At 41.0% G+C, this 15337-nt stretch overlaps 1 protein-coding gene across 1 annotated transcript; it reads left to right on the top strand.

Moving 5' to 3' along the window:
- Positions 1–13278: 13278 nt before the first annotated feature.
- Positions 13279–15133, top strand: LOC143623476 (valine N-monooxygenase 2-like). Its single transcript, XM_077094375.1, has 3 exons — positions 13279–13748; positions 13975–14419; positions 14504–15133. Exons 1-3 carry the CDS (start codon positions 13279–13281, stop codon positions 15131–15133), a joined length of 1545 nt encoding a protein of 514 aa, XP_076950490.1.
- Positions 15134–15337: the final 204 nt, after the last annotated feature.

Genomic DNA, 15337 nt, shown 5'->3' with positions numbered 1-15337 from the left:
ACTACTCGGGTTCTTAAATCGCGTGACGGGTTCTTAAATCCCGTGGGTGGAGACTCGTACGCGTGTTCAATCGTGAGTACGTTATTTGGTGATTATTTCAATATTTATTTATTTATTTTCCTATTATTATATATACTGTTTTATACCTACAACCTTTGAAATGTTTTATGAATATTTCTTATTTAAAACTTGAACTCACTCAGCTCAAGCTGACTTTGTGTGTATGTTAGTTTGAGATGCAGGTTAAGGACTCGAGACTATCGGTTGGACGAGATGAACACTACTCGGACGGTTGAAGGCATTCCTGGTCAGAGATTTCAAAATAAAACGTATATTTTTAATCTATATTTAACCTTGGGCACTTTTCCCGGTTTTTGGGAATTTTGATATTTATCATTCCGCTGTTATTACTCTAAACTGATTTTAATAATATGAACTTGTTTAGTTTTAAATTTTTGAGAATTTTTGGATATGATTACCAACTGTAGGATTCCCGGGTTTCAGGGTCTTACACGTGAATTCCGTGTCGGTTAACAACGTGCCCTAAAAATTGCACTTCTTGTAGCCAAAATTCACACTTGGACAACTTGGCATACAATTTCTCCTGCCTCAACAATTCCAAGATGGTACGTAAATGTTGCTCGTGTTCCACCTTGGTTTTCGAATATATCAGAATGCTATCAATAAAGACTATAACGAATTTGTCGAGGTACGGCTTACAAACTCGGTTCATGAGATCCATGAAAACTGCAGGTACATTAGTCAGCCCGAAAGGCATAACTAAGAATTCATAGTGACCATACCAAGTTCGAAATGCCGTGTTAGAAACATCTTCCTCTTGGATTTTAACTTGAGGGCAGCCAAATCTTAGATTGATTTTCCAAAAATAATTCGCTCCCTGGAGTTGGTCGAACAAATCATCTATTCGTGGGAGGGGATATCGATTTTTGATGGTAACTTTGTTTAATTCCCGGTAATCAATACACATCCTGAAGCTTCCATCCTTCTTCTTTACAAACAATACCGGTTCTCCCCAAAAAGAATAGCTAAGACGTATGAAACCCTTATCTAATAATTCTTGTAATTGGCTAGACAATTCTTGAATTTCAGACGGTACCAGTCGATAAGGTGCTTTGGCAATGGGGGCTGATCATGGGATTAGGTTAATATGAAATTCAACTTGTCGAGTGGGTGGTAATCCGGGTAGTTCGTCAGGAAAGACGTTGGGGTATTCACGTAATACGGGGATATCTTCTATAAGTTTTTCATCGGGGTTCTTTACGGTTATATTTGCCAGAAACGCCATACACCCTTGGCGTAAACACTTAAACACCTTGAGATGAGGCACGAGGGGTAATATCATACCATACTTCTCTCCCTACGCCATAATCGCTTCATCGTCCAAAAGGGGAATTTTAACTACCTTGTCTTTACCCACGATTTCCGCCTTATACTTAGCTAACCAGTCCATACCGATAATTACATCGAAGCTTCCTAACTCCACCGGCAGTAGGTCAATAAGGAATGGGTGATCGCTTAGGATAATGGGACGGTTTTGGACTATTTGGTTGACAGATATAAAGGTACCGTTAACGAGTTCTATAGCATAGGGATCTGTTAGTCACTAACCAACATATTTCCCAGGGATAAAAAGTTAATGGAAGCAAAACTTCTATCGGCACCCGTATCAAATAATACTGAAGCATACTGACCAAAAACTACAAATGTACCTATCACTACGTTCGGGTCTTGTCGTGCTTCTCCTGACCTAATTAAAAAGCGCGCCCTCTAGGTGCACTAGAAGTCGATGTCTGATTCTGTATAGCAACTGCTCCTTGATTCATCTTGGGGAAGTTTCTGTTAAAATGCTCCGTACTACCACATTCATAGAAAGAACGGTGGGTTGCTGTGGTTGGTGTCTGTTGGATAGGTTGTTGGCGAATCGGTTGAGGCCTAGGTGGTTGTGGAAGACGAGGTTGGGTTGCTTGGGATGGTCTATTTACAATTTCGGTACCAACTCTGCAATTTGGGGCATAGTGCCCAATTCTACCACACTTTTGACATACCGACGATCTGCATTCACCCACATGACGATAATTACATTTGTCGCATTTCAGCCAGGATCCCTTATACCTATCTTGCTATGTATCGGAACTGGTCATGGCATAATTTTGCGTTGCCAGGAGTGCGAGTTTACTCAGATGTCTTCCTTGTGGTCTCATCCCATAATCGGTTCGTTTCATACCCGATGATTCCCCGGTCATTCTCAATACACCGCTTCTCACCAAGTCAAAAGTTACAATGCCGACTTGAGACACGGAATTCTCAAAAGATGTGTGAGCGACGGAATTTACCAAATTCCTTACTTCCGGGGCTAAACCCCAAATATAACGTTTGATACACTTAGCTTCAGGAGTTACTAACCATGGTACAAGGCAACCCAATTCATTGAAGCGGTTTGTATATCACAGATGGTCCGCTCCTTTCATCTCTAAACTCCAAAGTTCATGCTATAATTTTTGGATTTCGTTCTTTGGGAAAAAATGTTCCAACATCAGTGTTTTGAGTTCTTCCCAAGTCATGCAGTTGACCACATCTTGCCCTTTAATTTGTACCTTGATGTTCCACCACATCAAGGCGTGGCCAACAAACATGGAAGTAACATACATGACTATACATTCGGGTGGACAATTACTGATGTTAATGATAGATTCGGTTTTCTCAATCCACTTTATCAATCTATTTGGTCCTTCTGTACCCCTAAATTCCATTGGTTTACACGCCATAAAGTTTTTAATCAAATATTCTCTTCGTGGGGGGATCATGGTTGTTACGATTATTGTTCGGGTTCGGTGGAGGATTATTGTTACCCACGGTATTTGTATTTAGAGGGGGATTACTTGCATTAGTGGTAGTATTTGTATTAGGTGGGGGGAGTATTATTTGTGACAGTATTGGTATTTATTAGGGGCAGGGAGAACATTGTTGTTTGTCGGTTGATTTGTTTGTATGTTTGCGTTTACACCGGCAGTTACTTGTGTTACAATGATTGGGATTACTGCCTGCATTTGCCGAGCAATCATCTCGGCTACTATCAGGACCGAACCTAGTGCAAAACTTATAGAGGTTGACAAGAGCACACTAGATCTAATAACCTAAAGGCCTTCTGAATACACCGGCAGAATCAGTATATTCAAAGATTGGGAATGAAGATTGATATGAAAATAAATATTCAGTAATATTAATACGAAGCAGTAGACAAAGATTCACTTATATTAATATATCGTTTAATAACAGTGATTAAGGTTGCATGGAATGTCTAGGGTTTTGTGACGGCGGCGGTACAAGGTAGCAAAAATGAGGAATATTCGCTCTGTTGGTTATGCTCTTGTAATCTGTAAAGTCTCGTCCCTTTGTGTGGGAAACCTAGGAGTCTATTTATAGGCCTAGGCATTCCTTCTAGAAACCCTAATGATTACATAATGAATGACAAAAATAAATACAATTGTAAACAAAGCTTCGAGTATGATAATTCTTTGTCGAGCAGACTTGTAATGCACATCATGCTCGAAACAAGTCTTCGAGCAGACTTTACTTAGAATATTTTCAGTAGAAAATATTCTCCTCCAGCAGACTTCAATCTTCATAACTTATCCTTTCTTTGCTCGAATATGTTCCACAAGCAAGCATGTTCTTCATAATCTCTTCAATCATGCCTTGTGGCTTATTGTGAACAATCTTTGTTGGCCAACAGGTCTGCTTCTTTGTTGATTGTCATATAATTCCAGCTGGGCCATTTTCTCTAATTGCTCTCTTCTGAAGTTTCTAAAGTCATTTCTGAAGACGATTTGTCTCTTTGCTCCATCCTCAGTGATTACTCTCAAAGTCCTTGATCTGGCATCGAATTATAGGTGAGTAGGCAAATTTAAGTTCCTTTCTTGTGTCTTCTGCCTATGCACCTCGGACTGAATTACCTGTATTCCAGAAGTTGATAAAGATGGCCTTTTTGAATATTTCTTTTCAGACTCATCATACAGCCTTTTAATTTTTTGTTCATTCTTGAACATCAACTCTGGATACTTGACTCCCCTCTTAGAGTACTAATCATGTCTGCCACCTGTTGTGTAGTAAGTCTTTCTTCGGACTGATTAGCTCATTCTTCCAACAACATTCTGTCTCTCCTTCTTTGCTCTTCCAAAAATTTTCTTTCTTCTTCCAGGAAAATCTTCTGTTCTCTCTGATATATCTCCAACAGTTCTTCATGAGACAACTTTTCAAATTCATGTTCCTTCATACCCTTCTCTAGTAGAATATCCTTCAAGATTTTTACCCTTTCAAGGTCATTGAACCACTCCTTGGCTTCTTCCTTTTTCTTTTTATCCTCCAGCTTTTCTTTCTCCTCCTACTCTTTCCTCTTATTTTCTCTCTCAATCTGCAGTTTAACTCTTTTCAGCTTGTGAGCCTCTTTCACCATTCTCAGTCTTTCTTGCAATTCATCTTTAGATAAATCTTTAACAGCATCATACTTATACCCATTCTCCACCAGAAATCTTATCTCCTTTTTGTATTTTCTTTTCATCTCCTCATATCTCTTCTTATCTTCTTTTCTTTGGCCTTCAGTTCAGCCAATTGTTCGATATCAGCCTCAGACATTTTCTTCAAATTAGTTTCAAAATCGATCCAATACTGCATGATTCTTGGATCTGTTTTCATTCTATAATGATAATCAAATACAAGCCAATTAATACTAATTTCAGCACATAAAACATTGTAACAATAATCACAATAATGATTGTACAAGTAAACCAAACAACATACTAGCATTTCACATACTGTACTGTACATCGCTATCAAAATGGCACATAGACTTAGCCAGATAAAGGCCAGTGCTTGCATGTGCAGATCAAAATCTTACTCCATGTCAGCATAACATACTACTATATACATGCATGGAGTGTCAAAAGACTACGTACAAAGATCCGTAACACACTGCATCTATCTATACAAACGATGCACTAACCACAAACACAAAAATAACAACGCTATAATCATCTAGTAACAGCTCCGTAGTTGAACTGTCACCCTATCCAACACCAGCGGTGGTAGGCATCTAACTGCTTTAAGTTCAGTACCATCTGCTGTAATGTTAGTATACACTGAGTCATGTCCCTCCTCCCCTGATTAATGTTAGCTATGGCTATCGAGTGGTCTATCACACAGTCGGCTAGGGCAGCCATCCAAGAGTTGTTTTCTATGTCTGGGAGGTCGGGGTTAGAGGTAGGTTTGCTCAATGAACGTGAGGATGTATTACCTGTCCTAGGGCGTGAAGGAACTCCCCGGTGATATGTCGATCTACGTGGGGACAAGGTAGGTCAATTGGGGATATCCTAATGCGAGCTGTCTGTCGGGCTCGTCGAGTGAATGAGGTTGTCAGGGATAGTTGAATAGGTGGAGTAGTTGATCTAGCCACTCTAGTGGGTGAACGGTACTGGCAGGTAACCTCGTCCCAATCTCTATGTGGTGACCTGGGTGGGTAGCTATCACATCTATAACCAGATAAGTCAGGCTCATTACTGGGCAGCTCTCTAGGGACTATCGTCTCCTCCGATTCCTCCCCAGTCTCCTCCTCATCCTCTTCCGGATCCTCCTCCTCGATCTCCGGATTTTCCTTCAGATCTTCCTCCTCCACTTATATCACTGGTTCCTCTTCCGTCACATACTCATTACTCCTTGCTATTTCTCTGCACAATGATTAGTTATAATAATAATATTTATTGAGAGTGTTAATTAGTGTAGGGGATGTTATAAGAATAATATTTATTCAATGGGACCAATAATATTCTTAACTAGGTGATTCAGTTGCACGCTTGTGGGAATCTGATGAGCTGGTACTGATGCTGAGGCCGACAAGTTTGAAGGGACTTCAGCAGAGCCAATGATTAAACTTCCTAATCTAGGGGATGAAGAATTGTTCGAATAGGATGTACTAGCAATGTACTCTTCTAGAATTAGATCTTGAAATAGAGAGCTTCCAAAGTTTATTCGAATAGAAGTTTCTACGACTGCTGCATGAGAATCATTGGTAGAATTTTCAAATTCTTCAGGAGAAATATCCGTTTCCGAAACCTGCTCCCGAGCTTGCACTGAAGATGAAAGTGTCTCCTCATACATTCCCGGGGATCAATGCCAATTACCAATGGTTTGTCTGTACCAATTGTAGCATTATCTTCTTCGTCAGTACAATGCGAGGTACTCACAGAATCTGCAGCAACTTCAGGAAACTCATAGAAAGGCTTAAATAGTTCACTATAATCAAACAGCCAATCTGGACCAACTTGAGCAGCAATTTCATTTTATTCAATTACTACTAATAGAATTCTCTTATAATAAAAGTTATCACACAAGTATTAATACTGCCCCATTTGGAGCGCTTTATGGATGAAAGTGTAGAACCCTAGTTTGTTGGACAAAAATAGGAGGAAGATTGAAAACTGCGTGAGATCTTCAGAAGAGTTATGCGGATCATCGACGTAAAGCATTGGAATTTCAAGTTAGAGATAAAGTATTACTGAAGGTATCTCCATGGAAAAGGAGTAAATTCGATTCAGCAAGAAAGAAAAGTTGAGTCCACGGTTTGTTGGACCATTCTAAATTATTAAACGAATTGGACTAGTAGCCTATCAGCTAGAGTTACTAGAAGAGATGACAGGTATACATGATGTATTTCATGTAAGAAACTTAACGAAATGCTTAGCTGATGAATCATTAAAAGCACTCATTCAAGATATAAAGGTAAACGAAAAGTTGAAATTCGTTGATAAACCTTTACAAATTAAAGATATAAAAATCAAGAATCTTAAGCATAAGAGAATCGTTCTGGTCAAAGTAAAGTGGGATTCAAGACGCGAATTGAAATCAGAAATGAAACGAAAGTATCCACACTTATTCCAATAAATCTCTAGGACAAGATTTAAAAAAAAGGATGGAAGAATATAACAAACCAAAATATAAGTAAAGGAAAAAATGGAGAATTAAAAGAAGTTAGTTTTCATCCCACATTGGTGGAGGAAGAAAAAGGGAACCATTCCACCATGATATAAACAAGAGAGTAAGTTCTTTATAAGGAAAAGAGCTCCCATTATAGTATTCTCATATGACAAGATAATCTCAGTGATCCTAGCAGAGGTGCGAAACACCCGACGCGCACGCGCTTGGGCAAAGTGCGATGGGCGCAATGTGGTGCTTTGAAGGCGTACTTTGCACTTCGCAAGCTCGCATCACCTTAGTATTTTTGTGGAAAATAAATATTTTTAAATATTCTCCCATCGCGCTATAGCCTAGCCTCGCTACGCGATGACCTTATTATATGGAAAACTTTTGGAATTGTCGCACTGACGAGATACGTTTCCTGCCACGAGCACACCACGTGGTATAGCTAGGACTGACTCGGCAACCCTATAGCCTAGCCTCGCTACGCGATGACCTTATTATATGTCCATCGCGATGTGCGACGACCTTGAAATCAGCTATAAAAGAGAGAGCTCACGGCTAGTCTTCCTTGCTCATTTCCCACATTTCTCTCTCACTTTCTCTTATATAGGAGTGTTGGTATAATACCCTTGAATACCCATAACCAATCCGATTGCAAGAAGCTTCGTACTCGAATCCAAAAGCTCTTCCTAAACAAGGTAAGAATTTGTGCCATCGTGTAAAGTTTCTAATCTCGTGATTATCATTATAATTATCGGTTTATCTAATCTAGATATACTACGTTGTGTTTAACCTAGGTGCTTAATACTAAGAAGCTCTTTATTTTTTAACTTACAAGGTGAGACATTCGAGTTTTTGTACAACTCATATTTGCATGAGACAACTTGTTTTCTGATACTGTCATGATGCTTTTTAAACTTATTAAACTAATGACAGATAGTCCAAATACTTTCAGAATATTTTCTAAAGGTTTTAATTACATTACAGTGATTAAGTCTTTGTAGACTTACAGGATGGTTACTAATAGTATTGTATGGTTTTGTATACAATGCTTGCCTAATGGGTTACTACACGTTATTTGTTGGGCAAGTGTTTGGCAGTAAGTAATATGACCACAATCACAGATATGGTCGAGTGGCAAGTACCTTTCGGTAATTTATAAGCAAGCAAATGTAAAAACATCTTAATGCTGTAACTATAAAATGTGTCATTTATAAACGATGTACTCACTTGTATTTCTTGCTAATCAAATATTTTTCAACATGTTTCAGATGGCTTGTTAGAGACACATGAATGATGTTTGTGGGCTTTTAGCTTAAATAAGTGGCTTGTCACCAGAATAAAGTAATACGTTTTGTAAATTAGGGTTTATCCCTATAAACTTATGTTTGTATAAACATGGGTTTTATTCCTAGTTTAAGAAACAAGAATCATGGTGTTTTATAACTCTGATAATTTTTCTTAACTACGGTCTTGATGAAATATCCCGCTACAAAATAATTTTAATAAACACAGATACCACCCTCAATGTTCGCGAATCCCCTCTCGTGGTATAGGGTCTTGCGCTGTCACATGCTTGGCAGCAGCCTCTTGAGCGGCATGAGCTCTGCCGCGTGCATCGGAAAGTTCTTCGTTGTTCTTCTTGCACGCTGCCTGGAAGTCCTTGTAGCAATCAGCACGCTCTTGGACACACTCCGCTAAATCTACCTCGGCCTTCCTTTGACCTTTCCTAGATGCAGCCAAAGCATGGCGGTGCTCTGATGCCTGTTGACCTGCCTTCCAAGCAGTGTCCTCAAACTTCTAGACTGCAAACTCTAGCTCGTTCCTCACGGAATCAAACTCGATCTTCTCAGCCTGAAGAAGTCGATTATCGTGAACCAGCTCCGCCAGGGTGGAAAGCTGTCGGGCAACATTTTAAATTTCATCAAACAACAGGCTGCGCAGAGTTGGAACTTGCGAGCCACACGTGCCCCAAGCGGGGAGCAGTGCTCCAAAAAATCGGCACAAACGGTTAGGTCTTCAAAATCAGCACCGCTAGTGATGCTCAATCGAGGTGAATATAATTGATTCGCCTCGATGGACTCACCCAGATTGGGCCTTCAATCCCCCACCACCTCTAGGCCCTATATCAAAAAACTTCCCGGTCACAACCGCACCAATTTTAATATGGGTCGGTTGGACAACCTCATCCCCTCAAGAATGAGAGGTTGGGAAGGAGACTTGGCAGGTGACTTCAGCATATCAGCGAGAGGGACCTGGTTCGGGTCCCTCTCCGCTGGCTGCTCTTCTCGAACCTCCGGTGACTTGGTATTTGTCACCATCATAGGTTGACGTGTTTTCGCCGTGGTTTCGTCCTCAAAAGAATTAACCACATCCGTCGTCATAGGCATATAGATAGCAATGGGCACCGTCTAAGACCACTCAGACAACCCGCCCATAGTCGTCTTCACGAGCGAAGATGCAGGCGCATTAGCAGTTGTTTTCTCGACGTCCTTCTGCGCCGCCTCTTCCATCTGCTTCTTCTTCACCAGAAGTAACTTCCTTGCCTCTTCGCAAGAAATTGTTAGAGAAAGTTCAAAAAAAAATAAATAAAAAGAAACGCAAGGAAATGAAACACACCTAGATACGTAACAAGCCTAGGAAGCTTGACGAAGCCGCCAAGCCTCGGCTTCTTCACTAGAGGAACTTCTTTCTCTTCTTCCTCCATCGAAGCCAACTTGTGTGGAACAGTGGAAGCCTCTGTATCCACAACGGTTCCACCCGCAGAAGCTGAAAACACGTTGGTGTCCATAGCGGTGCCAAGCTAAAAGGCTGAAGGCACGTTTGTGTCCACAACGGATCAAGCGCCGGCGGCTGGAGACGCGTTGGTATCCACAATAGTTTCAGCCTTAGCATGAATGGTGGTGGAGGAAACACGCGGCAAACCAAATGAAGCATCAATGATGACCACCTCATTTTCATCATCATCCTCCAAGGACCTCTTCTTGCCACCCTTAGAGGGAGAAACCTTCTTCTCGGCCGAGTTGTGGATCCTTTGTGCCACGGAAAGATAGGCGCACAACGTTTGATCTCCTACCTGGCAGAGCAGCAAAAATTCTGTTAATTCATGACCGTTGTAAATAACAAAGAGGACGTTGTAAGTACTAACCCGCTACTGTGTAGGCGACACTTAATGGCGGTGGTGGCAATTCTTGAAACGCTGAGGTCGGGAACACAATGTTGTTGGCCGTTTGTGCCAAGATGGGTTGTTCCTGCGGCCCTAGGGCCTGCTTAAAAAGCACTTTCACTCCTTCAGAGGCGGGCTGTAGCAGAAGCAGGCAGTCATTCACCTCTGCACAAACACGGAAAGTTAGATCAAGTAAAAATAGAAATCTCAATGGCCAAGAGTTTCAATTACCTTTCTTGCCTTTGCATATGATTGGAACCATCATGGCATCCTCCCAGATGTGGCTCATGCAGAAGAGCACCAACGCCGGCTCAGGATAATGGCGGAGATGAGAGAGGATAGCCTGAAGTACATCATAACAGTCCGTCCCAAGTGAAGGACCAGCGTAGGCTATGGCAACTCCTTCCCCTTGAAGAGGTGTATGGCATGGGAAACGACCCGCACAATCACGTTGAAGAATTAACTCTTCCAATCATGAAGGCTCTGGGCGCCTGCCCAGCAATCGGCTTTGTGCCCATCCACGTATGAAGGTTGAGACAACCTTGGGAATTGCGGAAGGCATAGAACGTCATCAACTTATCAACTAAAGGGGTTATGCCCAAACAGTGACAAGTAAACTCGAAATGGTGAAGGCACACTATCGCCTGCGGGTGGATCTGGGTAATTAGATGCAACCCAAAGATATCCAACAGTGAAAGCACGAACCGGGTGATTAGAAGACAAAGTTCCTAGTCGTGAAAAACTCCTTATACACGGCAACCTTGCCGGAAGGAGCATCCATCACCGTCTTGCCGGCCACCGGAAAATCTGGCTTGTAAAATGGATCGATCTAGTACACCTCTACCATATCCTCGAAGTCGGCCTGCGACATCCGGCAGTCAATAAGATCCATGGTGAGGGATTTCTTCTTCCCTTTTCCTTCTTCTGTTGAGAAGGACTAGACATGGAAGCAAGAGAAGAAAGCAGGAAAAGAAAATCCATAAACTCCAAAATATTTTGGGAAAATATTCGCCAGGAAATATGAATATTCGCCGGAAATCAATCGCCGGAGGAAAGAAGGAAAATATTTACAAACGAGAGCAAGTGGGTAAAACTCTCATTTGCCCATTATATATATATATATATATCCATCGCAATTAATACGATGGGGTATTACAAAGGAGAAAGAAAGTGAAGGCCCAATAAGACGATGCCACGTACGAGGAATAAACCATCAGGTGTGTTACAACTAAGCGCATGCTCAGGGATTCTCGCCCACGCGCCTGACATAGAAGAAAAATCTTCTACAAGAAGTAACTGAGGGCTCCATGTCCCATCACACACGCGCTCTTATCTTTATCACCAAACTCCAATATTTAAAATTCTCCCGCCTACATCCACCAGGTTCGCCACCTCAGCATAGATTACTTGCTATAACACACAAGTGTCACCCGACATGAGCGCCTCAGTGATAGATATGACAATCGAATACCTTCCGCCAAAAGCGTCTCCACCTTAAGGTTTCCAAAACCTTCTGCCAGGAGCGCCTGAGCGATAGGCATAACAATCGAATGCCTTTCGCCAAAAGAATCTCCACCTTAAGGTTTCCAAAACCTTCCGCCAGGAACGCCTCAGCGATAGGTATGACAATCGAATACCTTCCGCTAAAAGTGTCTCCACCCTAAGGTTTCCAAAACCTTCCGCCAGGAGCGCCTCAGCATTAGTATGCAATCGAATACCTTCCGCCAAAAGCGTCTCCACCTTAAGGGTTCTAGAACCCTCGCTAGGAGCACCTTGGCATAAGGTATATCAACAAAATACCTTTCGTCAAAAAGGTCGCCACCTTAACTTTTCCAGAAACCTTTCGACTGGAACGCCCCGACGTAGGGTATATCAACAAATACCTTTCATCAAAAGTTTTCCCATCAGCACACATAAAGGCAGCTCCCCCCCCCCCCCCCCCGGGCAGATAAATAGTGGGGCGTGGCCCTACAAAAGATGCAAAATCACCTCATCAGCCCATAATACACGAGAAAAACAATGCACTAGGGGGACTTAAAGAGGTAGGGTCCCACACCCACCTAAAGACAATAGAAGCTTCCGTTGGCCCCATAACCTCCGTGAAACATTGATACTCCTCAAGTACAAGAGTATATGACGCTGGTGGAAGTCTTGTTGTCCTACTTGTGTGTTAATCCCAACTTGTGGCCTAGTAGTAGCAGGCTTGGGTTATTTATTGAAGTCTCCAGTTCAATTCCCACTTGTGACACTATTGGTGGATTACGGTAATAAAGAATTTGAGCTAGGCCTTGCGAGGTAGTCAGCTCGAATCCCGAACCCGCCCAGGTTTTTGTCCATTGTATGTTACATTAGAGAGTTCTTCTCTTGTGATGGACGATTGCCAAGTGGCAGCCAGCAGTAAGTAATGGTGTTGTGGAAAACCGAAATCCGAACCGATTCCGAAACCCAAATAAACCAATCCGAATTCTTATTCGGATATTCATATTGGATCGATCTGAATATTCAAATAACTAATTAGGATATGGATTTTTAAAAATTCGGATTGTTTGGATTATTCGAGTAGTCGTTTAATGCGAAAAAAAAACAAACCATATCTTTAATGGTAATTACCGGTTTTGTATGTTTATTTTGACAATTATTTGAAATTTGAACTTTGAATTTGTATTCAAGACTAATTTGTTCTTTTTTGGTTTTGTATGTTTTTTATGATTCTAAACTAGTAAAATGTTAGAAACAAAGAATTAGAGTAAAAAAATGTTATTTAGTTTATTTCGAATTATTCGGTTAATTTCAAATTATTCAGATTTTTTCAAATCCAATCCGAATTGATTTCGGATTTAATAGGAATATCCTTAATTCGGATCGAATCTGCTGGAATGCCCAAGTCAACCTCTTGAGCTAGTATGGACCTAGTTAGCATAGTTTATCATTTAGACGTTAAAAAAAAACTATTTTTTGAACCAATAAAAATGGAATAGAATCAAAAAACCATTTTTATTCATCACGTGCTGTTTTTCCTTTTCCAGTTACACACGCTGATATAATCAATTAATAACTATAAATACGATACAATGCAAATTTAAATTTGAGGTCAAAAATTAAGCTGGCTTCCAATTCTCACAATGCTCATTTTCTTTCTATTCCTCATACCAATCTACTACTTCACCTTGTTCAGCAAGTTCACCGGTTCCAAAAACCGACCGCCACTTCCTCCTGGCCCGACACCCATGCCATACATCGGCAGCATAATCAGCATGCTTCGAAACAAGCCCATATTTCGATGGATTCATAGGATGATGGACGAAATGAACACTAAGATCCTATGCGTTCGCCTAGGAAAAGTTCATGTCATAGCTGTTAGTGATCCGGATATCGCTCTTGAGTTTTTGAAAGATGCGAATTGGATCTTCTCGTCAAGGCCTGATTCCATGTCAAGCTATCTGACAAGTGGTGGTTACTTGGACACCGTTCTTGCTCCAATGGGTGATCATTGGAAGAAGATGAGGAAGATCATATCCAGGGAGATTCTTTCCGGGGCTAGGCATAAATGGCTTCTGAATAAACGAACTGAAGAAGATGAAATTACACTGAGGTCTTTATGTACATATTAAATAGGGTTGGACCATTTTATAGACTTGCCTAAAATGGGCAAAAAGACCAAAACAAACTTTAATTAACTTACTAATTTGGGCAGAAGATTTTCATTTTCATTCTCATTTAGAAAAAAACAAAAAAACAAAACACATAATGAATTTTAGTTTAACTCTTTATCTTGGCTTGATTGCTAATTTCCGCATCCAAACGTCCACTTATTTTAGGTACATCAATAATCAATGCAAGACCAATCATGGGGTCACTGGGGGCGTCGTGAATGTTAGGATTATTGCGCAACAATACACCACCAACATGGTAAGGAAGCTCTTGTTGGGGAGAAGGTATTTTGGTGAAGGGAGAGAAGATGGAGGACATGGGAAGGAAGAAATTGAACACGCCGATTCACTTTGGACAATTCTTGTTTATCTTAACGCATTTTGTGTGACGGATTACTTCCCGTGGTTGAGATGGATAACTGATTTTGATGGGAATGAGAAGACCATAAGGAATGCTATTCTTATGGCAAGAAAGTATCAAGATCCGCTGATTGATGAAAGGATTCGGCAATGGAAAGACGGTGTTAGGACCCAACAAGACGACTTGCTTGATGTTTTGATCACCCTTAAAAACACTCCACTAAGCGCAGATGAAATAAAAGCCCAAATCCTTGTAAGATTAAGAAGAACTTTTATATTTTGGCTTGGAAGATATCAACTTTGTATTGTGTAATTGATTAGTCTTGGTGTAATACAGGATATGATGCTAGCAGGTTTCGATAATGTTTCAAATAATATCGAATGGGCAATGGCGGAAATGATAAACAAGCCAAGGATATTCGAAAAAGCTGTCCATGAGCTAGATTTTGTTGTAGGAAAGGATAGATTAGTTCAAGAATCCGATCTACCTAGCCTCAATTATATTAAATCCTGTGTGAAGGAGGCATTCAGGTTACACCCTGTTGCGGCTTTCAACGTCCCACATGTTACAACCGCAGACTCTAATGTTGCAGGATACTTCATACCTAAGGGTAGTCATGTAATAGTGAGTCGACTCGGGCTAGGAAGGAATCCTGAGGTCTGGGATGAGCCACTGACTTTCAATCCAGACCGTCACATGAACGGTGATAAAGAAGTGGTGTTATCCGACCACAACCTCCGCATGTTTTCGTTTGGCACTGGCCGGCGTGGGTGCCCGGCAGTGTCATTGGGCTCAACCATGACCACAATGCTTCTAGCCAGGCTTGTACAAGGGTTCACCTGGGAGTTGCCACCTAACGAACCACATGTTGATCTTAAGGAGAATCTGCATGATTTAGCAAAGGCTAAGCCGTTGTTAGCCATGGGGAAGCCTCGCCTGCCTCACCATCTTTATCCTACTGGGTAAAAAAAAAAAAAAGTGTACGTTTATAGCATGAATGTGATGTCTCAAAATAAAACGTGGATCATATACCTTTGGGAATGTTTATATGTATTAGAAATAGTTTTATGTTAGTTTTGTTAAGTTTCTAAATAGTCTGTGTTTAGTATAACACTAGTAACACATAACCTGCTCTTTCTCGTTTCTCGTATCTCGTTTCTTTGGGCATAA

This window comes from Bidens hawaiensis, unplaced genomic scaffold (assembly GCF_021521415.1).
Source record: "Bidens hawaiensis isolate Kalapana, Puna unplaced genomic scaffold, B.hawaiensis_p1.1 tig00003488_1, whole genome shotgun sequence".
In the NCBI taxonomy this organism is placed as follows: Eukaryota; Viridiplantae; Streptophyta; class Magnoliopsida; order Asterales; family Asteraceae; genus Bidens; species Bidens hawaiensis.
Note: the sequence above shows the minus strand (reverse complement) of the source record. Positions and strands in the feature narration are given on the sequence as shown.

What these genes read in the sequence shown, in the direction of transcription:
- LOC143623476 (XM_077094375.1), top strand. Translation starts at nt 13,279, where the DNA reads ATGCTCATTTTCTTTCTATTCCTCATACCAATCTACTACTTCACCTTG. An exon ending in GAAGATGAAATTACACTGAG is followed by an intron (nt 13,749 to 13,974) that starts GTCTTTATGTAC and finishes CACTTATTTTAG; the next exon opens with GTACATCAATAATCAATGCA. An exon ending in AAATAAAAGCCCAAATCCTT is followed by an intron (nt 14,420 to 14,503) that starts GTAAGATTAAGA and finishes GGTGTAATACAG; the next exon opens with GATATGATGCTAGCAGGTTT.